At 38.0% G+C, this 15,141-nt stretch overlaps 1 protein-coding gene across 1 annotated transcript; it reads right to left on the reverse strand.

Annotated features, from left to right (window-relative positions):
• Window positions 1–10,241: 10,241 nt before the first annotated feature.
• LOC104600146 (uncharacterized) lies at window positions 10,242–11,947 on the reverse strand. The gene is made up of 2 exons (XM_088887431.1): window positions 10,725–11,947; window positions 10,242–10,539 (listed from the first exon to the last, which is right to left on the reverse strand). Exon 1 carries the CDS (start codon window positions 11,945–11,947, stop codon window positions 10,736–10,738), a length of 1,212 nt encoding a protein of 403 aa, XP_088743557.1. The 3' UTR covers window positions 10,242–10,539; window positions 10,725–10,735.
• Window positions 11,948–15,141: the final 3,194 nt, after the last annotated feature.

Here is a 15,141-nt window from a genome sequence, read left to right on the forward strand (position 1 = left end):
GTAAGTATTTATTGGATTGGATTAGACTTAGTCCATCTGTAATGAATTTATATTGAATTGGGTCAGATTGAACCAATATCCAATCCATTAATAAAAGATAAGAATATAGACATTAATGGACCAAATTTGGATTGAAACAAATCTAAATAAAAACCAAATTAAATAGATTGAAGAGTCCAAACATTAAATTGACCATTCCAAAATGGACCAAAGTATTCATAGGATTAGAACTGGACACCTGATGATAGTTGGGCCTTGTGTATGAAGACAAATAAATAAATAAATAAATACATGATTAAAACCTAAATTTACAGTTAAAAAAAAAAATAAAAAGAAAAGCTTGCACGTGGAGAGCCTTATGGTCCGTAGCACACGGACGGCTTCATGAATATGATCTATGACCTTTAAAATTTAATTACCAAATTGAAGTAATAAAGAAAACGTTGTCCGCTGTTATACCAATACCATTCATTGGCCTCGGTAATAGAAATTAATAATTTTGATGATAAAAGTATAAAAAATGAGAATAGTCAATATAATAATTTTAAACAAAACAAGTAAGAAATCCTAACGTGATTTTGTCAAGGGTAAAAAATATAGGAGAATTGGGGGGATAATCAATATTAACAGTATTTAATACTATGCCATTGGCATGCCAATTAAATTTGTATTCAAAAAATCAGAATGCAACAAATTGTCTCACCCCATTTTTTGTATCAAACCAAACACAGCCTACAGCCTTAATGTAATCTGTTCATATCTTATTGTCCCAAAGTTAGTAAGATGCCTTCTCAAAAAGAAAAGACCTCTCTGTTGTGCTGGGCAGTTATCGAATCTAATAGGGGAGTTCATTCAGAAAAAGAACCAAATCAGTTAAGATTGGGCTCGTAGGGCAGAAAAAATATTCAGGTTAAAGATGCTGATTATGTGTTTTTCTGTGATGGCGGCCTTAGCCACTCAGGGACAGCTTCTTATGCCTATGTCTATGTAGCGACTGCAGGGAGAAAACATTCTTTAAGGCTGTATTTGGTTGCAGTGCAATTTTATTTGCACTAGTATAAATGCATGGGAGTGCAAATATAACAAATGAAAATTCTTGTTTAATTTTGTTTTGGATTTTACTTTATTCTACTTCATGTCTTAATTTACTTTATTTGTATTATAATCAAATAAAATAAACTAAAATTTAAAATAAATATAGATTAGAATTTATACTCGAATCATTTGCACTACCATGATTTTACATCAGCATATATTTATTTGCATTGCAACCAAACACGGCCTTAAAAACGTCAGAGTTGGTGGTAGAGTTGCAAGCTTCCCCCTGATCTATAACATTTGGTGGACCACATCCTTACATCCTTTTCTTTTTTTTTTTTGTCTGTAAATATTAAAATCTCTTTTAGATATAATCCTCGGTTGAGGAATAGATTGGCCCATGAGGTAGCTCAAAGGGCTAAAACTTTTGATGAGGAGGCGTTTTGGGTTGATGAACCTCTTCCTCCTATCTTGGTTTTCTCTTGCACAATGTAAAGGCCTTCACAAGTGGCACCAAACTTTTTAGGTTCACGGGCTCTCTCAATATGGAGGAGAAACTATCCTTTTCTACCTTGGGTCTCTCAGTGCTACCTACTGAAGGTAAGTTAATGAAATTAAATGCGTGTGGGGTATCCAGAGAAAATCCCAGGACCAAGTGGGAATTAAATAAGCTTCTCTTGTGATCATTGAAGGCAAGGCAGTGGTATAGTTTTCTTACGAGTCAAATTAAATTAAATCAGCTTATTTGGGTGCATCAGGCTTCTAGCTAACTGTGTATATGAGCTTATGACCCCTTTTATAATTTTTTCAAGAGGTTAGATTTTTAATTTACATCCCTTCCAAGTCACCTTCTCACTGATTTAATAAAATTCAACAGTGACCACCCCCCTCTAGCACGAGTAAATTTTGCAATTTAAAAAACAAAAAGAAAAATGTAGAGAACCGCAGCATTGTATTTTCTATATATTTTTTTTCAAATAAGAAAAGAAAAGAAAAAAAAAAAAACGATGACAAATAAGAGAGAAGGTAACCCTGGTTTGATAAAATATCTTATGGAATTATTGGAGAAGCTAAACCACTGATACTGTACATGATAACAAATAAATATACTAATAGAGGAGAATCTGGTGGATATATCCGACTCATGAGTGATGACTTCTCCAGAGTCTGAACAGTGAATAATACACGGCCCAGAATCTGGTGGATATGCCAAAGCTAATTACTCTTGTAGGGTGGGAGCCATGGATTTTGCCTTTCAGACAGGGCACATAGCTAGAATGGATGGCCAGCACTTAGCAGTGGTGAAGTGTTACCACCAAATGTTGTTTTAAATACAAGTCCGTCCCAGGTGCAAGGAGATATTGCCAATTTAGTACTATCTGTAGCTGGCTGGCTGGCCACTTAAATGATATGACACGACACGTTTTTGTTTCCTAGTCCAGAAGACCCAGAAGGCCACAAGCCCACAACTATTCCCTTTGGATTTTAGACAGACTCGTACGTTGTACCATCACAACAATCCGACGGTTGTAAATGTGGCATTTCATTTGAGAGGGATTAGCACTTGGCACGTAACAGGCAAATCAACTACATCATCTTTTCTTATGTCCTACCAACGTTATGACTTGTGGGCCATACAAGTTTTATGTCTTCTATCTCATTCTCATCTACTCTTTTATTATAGCACGTTTGGTAATACATAGCAAAGAAGACGCATGCTAAATTCCAATATTGCTTTATCATTGGATTTCTCTTTGTTTTTTTTTTTTTTTTACCAAATATCAGGATTCGTTTGGTTTACGGTTGAAATCAGAGGAATTGAAATTCATTGGAACCGGAATGGGAATGGTCAATTCCCCTATCTATTTGGTTATTGGTTAAGAAGGGAATTGGAATTGGAATTGGAATTGAAATTGGCTAGAATAGAAATCTCATTTCTAAGGAAAGGAGAGGAAATGGCCACTCTACCAAGAATGAGAATCATATTCAATCAAACGGTTGAAATCAGACTGGGCCATTTTGATTTCAACTCAACTCCAAGCTCCTATTCCCATGAATTAAATGAACTCTAAAATTTATTATAAAATTCAGTCAAAATTTTAAATTAAATATTATATTTATACTTTTTTGGTATCGGTAAATGAATTATACAAATATATTTATGATCAAGGTGCAAACTAACTTGATCATAAAACCTCTGGTTCTAGGCTTCTAGCTGGTTTTTTGGAGCCAGATATTCATATTTACCAAATATGTACTACACACGCATGAGTTTTATGATTCATGGATGGTACTAGTACAGTAGTACTACACCCCATCCCATATGAAATTGTTTCCCTACATACATTGAATTAAAAGCAAGCTAATTAAGCAAATGTACCGGCTCCTACACCGCTAGACATGATGGATGGCCCCAAGAAAAAGACTCGACGCATCATCAAATTTTATGATTCTCACTATCGAATTCTGGTCTAAATTCAAAATTACAGAGTTTATGCTTTTGTTGTTAGCAACTTCATCACCCTATTATCCCTTGCAATACACGCTACAAGACAAATTGTCCACACTCCTCTGGGTTTCAGATTCAACTTTGAAAAGTCTTACTTCTACCCTAATATTTGTTGTCTTGTTCCACTGCTGAATTCTGGGGCAGGCATTAAATTATTAATTGTCTTGTTACGTTTCCAATTAATCATGCAAAATAAAAAACGATATCAAACAAATATCCAAATGGAGTTTAGTATAATCCTTTTTCCTTCTTTTTCTTTTCTGATTTCTCGTTTGGGTTACTCGGAGCATCGCCTCCATGAGTACTGTCCCACACCCTGTCTCGTTTCTACACCGTTGAGAGAAAGAATCCCACGTTCCTTCTGTCCTTCCCTCTTTATCACAAGCAATGGTATTCCTACGTACATTTGTGATCACAGAGAGAAAACCTGAAATCTCATAATCTTATTTTGTGGTTTTTGAGACAATGACCACTGAACTGACTCATATATAAAACCAAAGGGAACATAAGACTTTTTATTATTTTGGAAATCAGGGTGAAAGCATATAATATATATATATATATATATATATATATATATATATATATATATACATACATAGAGATGGCTTAGCTGTTCTCACTACGATACCAATAATTTCAACCCCTCGGATTAAGGCTTTCACTTGCTCCTCTGTTTGTGTCCTTTGTTCCTTTGTCTTTCTCACTTTTTCCTCTATGATCTCTGGTTTTGTATGCTGGCCGCCCAGGTTCAAATTGAGAGACTGGTCTTCATCATTTATTTATTTTTTAATTAATGTCGTTTATCAATATCATACTTTTCAAAGAGAAAAAGTCGGTTTTTCTCTTCTCATGTCCTTGTCTAGGGTCCATCCATTTTGCGATTATTCTAAAGTATCAACAAGACTAAGCTAATTAATATTTAATATCCTCACAATAAGTTCAATATATAGATTGAATTGTATATTTGCATGGGGTATGATCAAATTTGACTGCATGACATGAAATGATTAGCACCACCATACGATATCTAAGTCATCCATGGATCATCTAGAAGAAATGTAGTCAAAAGAAGAAAAGAAAGATGCTATACAGAGAGGATGGAAGAGAAAATTTGCCAAGGTAAGATAGGAATGAAATTTCTACATGGGTATATATCCTCTTACGCAAAATTTCAAAGGATCCGTACCTACAAGTTTGGTCCTTGTAATATTCAGAGTAAAGGAGTTGCGCTTATTCTTTCTTTTCATTCTTAATTTGAATCTCATGCTTTCTTTTACTAGATGATACAGAGAATCAAATAAAGGCGTAGCCCCCCATGCATTACCTAATCCTTAATTAGTAGAGGCGGAAGAAAATTAATTAATACATTTGATGAATATTTGTGTTGAAGCAGAGAAGTTGCTTCTACTAATTGATGGCAACCAAACCCACTTAAGACACAAATTGAGCTAATTTATATATATATATATATATATATATATAAGGGTATTTTTAATTAATTAATTAAATATACAGGGACACAACCAGTCGTCGTTTTATGGAATTAATTAGCTAATTCATGTCTCTAGATACAGAAGCAACGTTTTAATTTGGAATTAATTAGCTAATTCTCTGTGTTTTCTGGAAATTGGCCTTGTGTGGGAGTAGAGGGGTTAGTAGGATTCTTTTCAATGTGTGTTTTGTTCTATTCTTTGTCTTTTCATTACGTGTCGATGATGGATAAAGGAGTCCCCCACATCTCCTTTTCTTTTGATTCATTTCCACCTATACTATACAATATATATGGATCAATGGATGGAGCCCATCCTCCACTATAACAACACTGTCGTTTCTAAATGTCCACGTACGGTGCAACTTGTCTATAAAGACTAAACCATTTGGATAAGTCATAAATGTTGATGCCGTCGAGGCTGAAATAACAACTCATTGGGCCTCAATATTTGAACAAAAAAAATCTAATACATGCATGTTTTTTTAACCGTCTTCAATTCACACCCTTTACTCGAGATGACCCTTCAAAACCATAGCTACTGGTTAGTGGCTACAGCGCGCACAAAAGAAGAAGATGATGGTGATTATTCTAGATTAGTAAGTATATTATGCTCTTTTTTTTAGCATCTTATGCTCTTTATACCTGCACCTCAACTGCATAAGGTGCAAACCAAACAGCATAAAGCATGAAGGTACATGTTGGGATATCAATTTCTACCCTATTGGGTGTGTACCCGCACCTACCCTCTCTGACGGGGTGAAGGGTGGGTTTTGGGATTCTATTAGGTGTTAAATTTAATATTTTGAAATTTTATGTGAAGGAAAATTGGAATAATTGATAGTTTAAGTGTTTTCTATATGTCTTAATCAGGTAATTGATAATTTTGTTGTATATTTGTGTTCTTTTACTTATTTGTTGCTTATATATGATAATAAATAATAGGAAATTAGATGCAGGGTCTAAACCCAACCTGCCCCTATCCTTGAATACAGGGAGGGTAGAGTCGGGGAGAGTTTTTCATTTCATATACAAAAGGGATTTGAATTCTCAAAATCCAACATGCTACGGATTTTGAAGCAGATACAGGTTGAAAGGTTTAGAAAGATGAATAAGATCTAAAATTTACAAAACCTTCCCTTCCTCGAACCTATCCCATTGCCATCCCAATATACAAGGTACAATCTTGGGCAATACAAGGTCAATAAGGGGTTGAGATGTTTCTTCTTATTGGTAATTAGACATGTTCATGGGCCGGGCCAAGCTGGGCTCGGGTCGGGCTTTTACTCTTCGTTAATGGAAATTTGTTAGGCCCGAGCCCGAAGCCCGAGGACTCACCACCGGTGATTGTGTTCGCGGTGACTGTGAGCTGCGCCCTGCGATTTTAACAGTGATCAATTCGCGTCTGAGCAAGAGAGAGAGAGAGAGAGAGAGAGAGAAAGAGAGAGAGAGCTCGCACCGCCGCCGGTGCCTATATTCGCCGCCTCGCCGTCGCCGGTGTCTGAGATTTGAGAAGAGGAACGAGAGAGAGAAAGAAAGAGAGAGAAGGAGAGAGAGAGAGAGAAGGAGAGAACTCACCGCTAGACCTGTTCATGGGTCGGGTGGCCCGACAGGCCAGCCCGGCCCCTGGATGGGCTTGAACGTGGTTATAGGCCCGTGGGCTTAAATTCGGGCCAAAAAGCATGGCCCGCAATAAATTTGAGCCGGGCTCAAGTTTTGTCAAAATAGCCCGGCCCGACCTAATATTAGACTTAAAGTGAGTAGTGTGATTATGTCCATTTGAATAAATTTTTTGACTTAAGAATGTAAAATTGTGTTTTAAAATATAAAAGAAAGGGGAAAAAAACCATCTTGTAGGCCCATTGTTCATTTAAATAGGAAAAAAAATTTCTTAATTTTTAATTCTAATTTGAATAGGGAAAATTGTTGTTTTTTTTATTAGGTTGGGCTTCGGGCTTTTTATCAGGGCCGGGCTCGGGCCCAAGTTATAGGCCCGTTGGTCGGGCCGGGCTCGAGCTCGGGCCTAGCATACTTCCCTTAATGACAAGTGAAAGCCCGGCCCGAGCCCGGCCCAGCCCGGCCCATGAACAGGTCTACTCACCGTTGGAGTTGTTGCGTCGGTGAACGTTCGCCGCTTCGCCGGTTGTTTGGCTGCCTAAGAGTGTGAGGACTGAGAACTCTGGAGGATGTGGAAAAGAAAGGTTTGATTGGAAAAAGAGGTGAAATAAAGAGGGGTATTCGACTATGATTTTTAGCTTTAATTATAGGTCGGGCCGGGCTATTTCGACAAATCCCAAGCCCAACTCGAATTTATTGTGAGCCGGGCTTTTTGGCCCGAGGTTAAGCCTACAGGCCCATTTGCGTGTTCAAGCTTGTCCGGGGGCCGGGTTGGATCGGACCGGCCCGTCGGGCCACCCGGCCCATGAACAGGTCTATTGGTAATGAAAGTGTAATTCTAGGAGCAAAGACTATGCTACCAGATGAGAGCTCGTGCAAGAGTAAAAGTGCATCTGAGAGAATACCCGAATTGATGAAGTTTGTAACAGTTCCCATGTCAATCTCTATTAACCGTCTGTCTCATTTACAATGAACACCATGTGGCTAAATTAATGTTTCTCACATTTAATGAACTAGAGTGTTTGATCAAGGTCCTAACGGTTAGAGACGAGGTCGTCATTAAGCCTAGAGGTGAAATCTCACAATTGCCCTCCAAGGCATGTAAAAGGATAATGTTACCCTCCAAAGTTGCCACGTGTCTCAAATCAATGGGGCCAAAATATTTGGCAACCGTACTGGATCCAGTTCCTGTGTTGAACCGTCCAACCGTCCACTCCAAATAGATAGCCCACTCTGAAAAAAACATAAAAATGAATAAAAAATAGCTTAAAAATGGTTGTCCGGGAAAATGGTTTGATGGTTCGACAGTTCGACTACTCAGGTCAGCAGTTCATTGACCAAATCAATGGTTTTTGGCCAAAAAATAGTTTTCGGGTAAAACGAAACTGGTCAGGTGATTGATTCCTAGTTTTTTGGTCCAACCGTCTGGTCCAGTCTAGTTTTGAAAATCATGAATTAGAGTCCAAATTTGTTACTCCTCACACCTTATGTAATGGACTACATAACCAATCATGAGTAAACATGACAGTAGGGATGACAATTTTCTCCATTCCTGATGGAAATCCAACTTCCCCGACCCCATCGGGTCGGGGATGGGGATTGAGGTCCCCGCCCCGACCCTGAATATATATATATATATATATATATATATATATATATACATATATAATCCTGCTCCAAAACCCCTTAACTGCAGTACTTTGAAGACAAAATACCCGTGATGCATATCATATGATACATATTGATTTTTGAACTTTTGATACCCTATTTAAAAGGAGGAGGGTCTTTAAGTTTTAAGCATTAGGCCCTTTTTATCTTTCATAATCCAAAACATCATGAATCCAGATTTTTTCCCAACAAAAAAACGATTTCAACATGATTTATATCTACACATCTCATAGAAGGTGGGTCTCAGTCTTATGGTGAGATGCGCAAAAATAGATTATATAGTCAAAAAAATAATAATTGAATAGAATATGATACAGTTTAAATGTTCAAATTTCTAACACTTTGAACCTTGATATAAACTAGTTTTATTAGTTCTCCTTATGTTTGATTTGAAGGAAAAGGTAAAAAAAGATAGGAAAACTTATTGAAGATTTGTAAAAGTTTTCCCACCTTTTTCCTTCCTTTCTTTACTTTTTTCTTCAATAACCAAACACAGACTTAGGGAATTACTGACTGCATTATGATCTATCCACATCCACTGAACCGGATTTTGATCAAACAGAAAATGAAAACTAGATTAGTAAATGTTTAGGAGTTTGATTGATAAAGCAAAAGAACAGTTGAAGTATAATAAATAACTATATGGCTGCAGGGGTCCACGCTTGGGCACGCTCAATTAATAGCCCATGTGTTCATTCATTACTCATAAGTGAGAAAAAATGATCTAATTTAGAAATGTAGAAGAAAAGTGACAGAGAGTGACAATAATATTACCTTATCTTATTCATCGTGTCCATGAATCATGAGTGAGAAGGTTAGGCACTTAAGAACTGTTGGAAACGTAAGTTTTGTTAGTCACCCAATTTGCAGAGAATCAGAGCACCTAACACGGGGCCCACTAAATCCGATCCATACTTTGATGGATTCTTGTAAACCACGTTCTTCTTCTATTAACGTTCTCTCTTTCTCATGCTCCAAATATATGCTAATTGCGACATGTTACCGAAAACATAGAAAATTCAAACCCCAAGTAGGATCTAGCTTTATCGCAAATGATCTTTTGATATAAAAATCAAAACCCAAGTAGTTGCTTTCATTTAAGACGTTGATTATAAAAAGGAAGTTGCTTTCATGTAATTAATCAGTCGTCTTGAGCATAGTTTAGTTTACGACCATCTTGTGGAGAACAGGACCGACACTAGTCCCATTCCCAACGTTTTACGGAGATTGGGAACTTGGGATCACTACTTTCGATATAGAAAAGACAAAACAGAAAAGAGAGAGGACTGACACTGTCGCGACTCGCGAGTCGCGCCCCAACATACATCTGCTTGCATGCAGTTGGCTTTCGTGGAGCATCACCAACTTCCGATACAGAGACACACAGAAAGCACAAGCATGAGTCCAGGACTCCAGGCTCCAGAGGACCAGACCTAACCTTCTCGTACGCATAGACTGGAAAAACCAAAATTTTTCACCCTTCACTAATCATTGCTTACCATTTTTAAGGAATGACTGTATGATGATCAACTTCTGTTCACTTTTTTATTCCTGAGAGAACGTAGTATTTATTGTACAATACTGCACTACACAGAGTATTGATTATTGAATAGAATTTTATGTCATTACCAGAGAAAACAACAAGCATACTTCTGGAAGTAATTAATGTTTCTAAATTCGTGAGCTCTGTTCCTATCCAATGGCAGATTTGTTCAGTTTTTGTGGTATTGAAGATTGGGCTCTTCCACGTGCTTCTTGTTGTATCTCTTCTTCGAAGCATTTTCAGTGAAATTTTCACAACCCATGTGATATCAAAGTATTTAGATGCAACCCATGTACGCCTTTACAAGTTTTAATTTCTGGTTATTCTTAGAATTTAGAACTTGTATGTATGGAGTAGAAGCATTGCACTAGAGCTTTTTCTGAGAAATCTATTATTTCTAATAATCAAACTTCTCGGTTGCCAAAGGATCGTAGACAAACTTACACATACGAGGATTGCCTTGCCCCGCTGACAGACATGTACTGTTACACTACACTTTAATTAATATTACAAACAATACTCAAGCATCCTTCCTTTCTTTTTCTTTCCGATCGTTATTGTACACTACTTCATAAAAGAACCGCACCAGGAGAATCGCCTTCCTTCCATCACAGAAAAGATCTGGGCCCTCCATCTTATTTGATCCTATCCATCTTAGAATAACTTCCTTTCCTGCAAGAAGGAAAAACAACACAAAATTTGTAGATAAAATTAGAAATTTTGCTGTCAACGTGCGTAAATATGTAATGCATTGACCTACGTGCTCTTTAGCCCATTTCTGAAATGCCGCCGATGGTATTTAAAAAGTTTTGACATTAAAATAACTTAATTAAAAAGAATATAATGTGTTTAATTACCGTTTTCTCTCTTAGTAGTGGTGTGGAGGAGGAGGGGAAGCATAATAGTAGACATGTGGTGGCGAGTAGACGGGAGGAGGAGGTGGTGGAGACTTGTACTTGTACACTGGTGTTGGAGGTGGCGGAGACTTGTACTTGTACACTGGTGTTGGAGGTGGCGGAGACTTGTACTTGTACACTGGAGTTGGAGGTGGTGGAGACTTGTACTTGTACACTGGGGTCGGAGGAGGTGGTGGAGATTTGTACTTGTAAACTGGGGTCGGAGGAGGTGGTGGAGATTTGTACTTGTAAACTGGGGTAGGTGGAGGTGGCGGAGACTTGTACTTGTACACCGGGGTGGGAGGCGGTGGAGATTTGTACTTGTAGGGATGTGGATGCGGGTGCTTGGGTGGTGGTGGGGGAGATTTGTACTTGTACACTGGGTGTGGTGGAGGTGGTGAATATACGGGAGGTGGTGGTGGTGGGGACTTGTACTTGTATACTGGGTGTGGTGGAGGTGGAGGTGGAGACTTGTATTTGTATACTGGGTGAGGTGGAGGTGGTGGTGGAGACTTGTATTTGTAAACCGGGTGAGGTGGAGGTGGTGGTGATTTGTACTTGTAGGGATGGGGATGTTTAGGTGGTGGTGGAGGAGACTTGTACTTGTAAACTGGGTGAGGTGGAGGTGGTGGAGATTTGTACTTGTAAACTGGGTGAGGTGGTGGTGGTGGTGGAGACTTGTATTTGTAAACTGGGTGAGGTGGAGGTGGTGGGGATTTGTACTTGTAAACTGGGTGAGGTGGTGGTGGTGAGTAGACAGGAGGAGGAGGTGGTGGGGATTTATACTTGTACACTGGGTGAGGTGGTGGTGGTGGTGGCGACTTGTACTTGTAAACTGGGTGAGGTGGAGGTGGTGAATAGACCGGAGGAGGAGGCGGTGGGGATTTGTACTTGTAGACTGGGTGAGGTGGTGGTGGAGGTGGCGATTTGTATTTGTAGACTGGGTGAGGTGGAGGAGGCGAGTAAACTGGAGGTGGTGGGGACTTGTACTTGTAGGGATGAGGATGGGGGTGCTTAGGTGGTGGAGGTGGTGATTTGTAGTAGTAATGAGGAGTCGGTGGTGGTGGAGATGAATAAGAGTAGGTCGCTGTAGTCTCTGACGGCAAACTTAGAGAAACCAACACCGCTAAAGCAGCGATTACGTAGGAGGCCATTGAGGCCCCCCCGCTTCCTTTTCTTCCCATCTTCACTACCAAATGGGGTTTGGTTATGTCCTGAGATAGCCCTTCTCACCCCTTTATATAGCTTACCGATTTACCTCTCCTACACCTCTCAACATAACATAGTAAAATCAAATTAAGATTATAACCATTAATCTCTCTATCTATCTCTTTCTCTCTCTCTCTCTCTCTTGAATCTTAATATATTGAATACTTTTATTGACTAACTACTTCATTTACTTTTCCATAATTGTGATTCCTATACTTCCAAGAGACATGAGGCTGCAAGCTCAGCATCAAATAATTAAATAATATTAGATTATTTCTCTTGTGAAGCAAAAGTCTTCCTTGTATTCAGTATTTTTGTAGGGACCTTGGAAACCCTGTCTCTACCTCTAATTCAATATTAACACCAGTCTACTAGATCTCTCTCTCTCTCTCGCTCTCATTCACATTTTTCCGGGTTTGGGTATCCAATATGAAACTGGTGGATACAATGTAGGCAGAACCCAACACCCATGCACATAGCCATTATTCGAGTTGCATACGTGTTGAATAATCTGAACAGGAACCTGATCAACAGAACTCGACTGGGATCACAACAGGACCACTCTTTAACTCGTTTGTCATGCAGTCCGGGTCCGGATGAAGCTTTCGTGGCGTCTTTCCATCCATACTTGTATTATTCAATTCCTTCTACCCAGCTTTTCCACTGTTGAATTTCCGTGGGCCCATTTGCCTTTTCTTTTCGTCCCTCTCTCTTCTCTTTTTATTTTTTCTTCTTTTCCTTTTTATTTCTTTTTTTTCTAAATTTGAGACGACACCTCACACCTTCTTAAACCTTTTGTTTCTTCTTATTACTAAATTAAGCAAAATTAACTTTTCCTTTTAACAATCAGAAATTAATTAGTAATAATATACATAAATTAATGGATTGATATAAATAATTTTATGGAAGTAATTAAATCATGCACTTAACTACTCCCGACCCCACAACGTTGCATGTTTGATGCAAGGAGGCCAAGCATTCATACGCCATAATTGAATATATATATACATATTAAGACTAATCTGGACTGTAGCAAATACTAATAAAAAAAAATAGGGTCATTCACTTAGAAAAATGAAATGGGGGGAGAGAATGAGTTCAAGCCGGCCGGCTGCTAGCTGTGGGATCTGTAGCTACGCTAGTCATTGTTCCAAAAGTTTGTCCTTTGCATGGTCCAGACGTGGCAATGATAGAGAATTTTGAAGGGAGTAGGTATAGAGTAAAAAAAAGTAATTTTCAACATTAATGGCTGCAGAAACGCCATGCACGGATGGAGACTGGAGAGGTAAACTAAAGCGGGCGGGCTTTAGTTCTCTCAACTTTCAACTTTCAAACCTGAAAAGCTTTTCTGCTCATCCAGACAACTCTAGATAGCTACTCTAGTTTAAGAAAAATGCTGAGAAGTCACGGTGAATTTTAAACAATTTCGCTTACTTATAAGCTAGTAGCCAGCTATCACCACTAGTTTATCTCATCACAGGGCAGTTTACTTCCAAACGGACAAAGTCTAGATCATTGATTGCATGACGTACGTAGTTGGTCCATTAAGCTTCACATTACATGTTAGTCAGTCACGTATAGCAAGCAAGTAGCAAGGTTAGGTGGTAACAGTGTTTAAGGGTTTTTGTTCTTTTCTTCATCTTCTTTCTCATCCAATCATACAAATCAGTATCAGAAGAAATATCAATTTGGGCCTACATATGTGTCACGTTCTCTCACTCCTCGGAGCATGTTACCCTTAGACTTGTAAAAGCTTTTTAAATTTTAATGCATTCAAAGCCCAAACATAAATAATTCTTCCACTATTATTTTAGAATTCACCGACACTACTCTATGCGCTGATAGGTAGAGACAGAGGTTTGACTTGGTTAATTACTTCATTTCGGGTCGGGTCGGGTCTGATTTGATAAATACCGGTCCTATAGGAAATGCAGAACCGAACCCAGGTCTAGATAAGGTTGATAAAATAAACCTGATCTAGAAGCTACTGAGAAGCTGCAAGGGTCTTCTTATTAAGGAAACAAATTAAATGAAAAAACTAATTAAGTGACTGGTTACAGACAGTCAGACGTATAATCTCCAGAATTTCTGCACCAAGTGACTAATAAGGTCAGAGTCAGACATGAACCCATGTTCTCCTGCTTATTAACAGAGCAAGTAATCGCTCCTGCTATTAGGGTATTCTTAAAATAATCTTATAGTTCTGATATTGAGAGAAGGCTCTTTACTTATATGAAATGGCTAACAGATTTTGGGCTATATTATATTCATATCATTTTGTTTATTGGTCTTGATATAAGAACAGGTATCAACCCTATTATTTTGGGAGGATATATCTGTTTAAGTGTTTAATAATAAATAAATAACCAGTAGAAATTGAAGTATATATATATAATAATAATAAGAAATGACACTTAACCATATATGTTAATGTTATATGGAGGAAACTAAAAAGGGAGGCTGGAGTCGTCTCACCTCAATTAATGTTCACACAAACCTCAACCTCCTCTCCATTTTTATATATGTGGTCTAGTTATTTTTAAATTATAGTGTAAAAAATCACAATAAATGCTCTTTCTAATAAAATCATTTCTCTTTCTCTCTCCCAAATCTCTCTCAATCTCCTTTAGCTCTCTCTAGTACTAAAGGGGAAATGATTTTTATTAATCTAAGGCCCTGTTTGATTCATAGGAATAAGGGTCTAGAATATAAATCAGAATGGGCTATTTCGATTCCAACTGTTTGGTTGGATAGGATTGGAATCGCATTCCCATTCCTACTAGAATGGCATTCCCCCATTTGAGGGAATGGCCATTCCCTGCCCTTTCCTTGGGAATGAAATTCTATTTCTGTTGATTCCAATTCTCAATCCATTTTTGTCTAAACCAAACAGACTATGACTATTGGAATAGATCATTCCAATTCCCATTCCAAAGAATTTTGTTTCTGATTCCAACTATGAACTTAATGTAACCCTAAGTTGAATTGCATAAACTCAATTAGAAAAAAAAATGCTTTTTTCAATTACCAAATTTCTTTAACCAAATGAAATTCAAGGTAATTTCTATGTTTAAACACCTATTCATGAGAGGATGATGGTCTAAACAAAGCATAGACGACAATAACACATTTTTTCAAAAATAGGAAAAGTTGGGCTAGCTTTTTGAAA

The sequence above is a fragment of the Nelumbo nucifera genome, chromosome 5, assembly GCF_055504915.1.
Source record: "Nelumbo nucifera cultivar China Antique chromosome 5, China Antique-T2T, whole genome shotgun sequence".
NCBI lineage: Eukaryota > Viridiplantae > Streptophyta > Magnoliopsida > Proteales > Nelumbonaceae > Nelumbo > Nelumbo nucifera.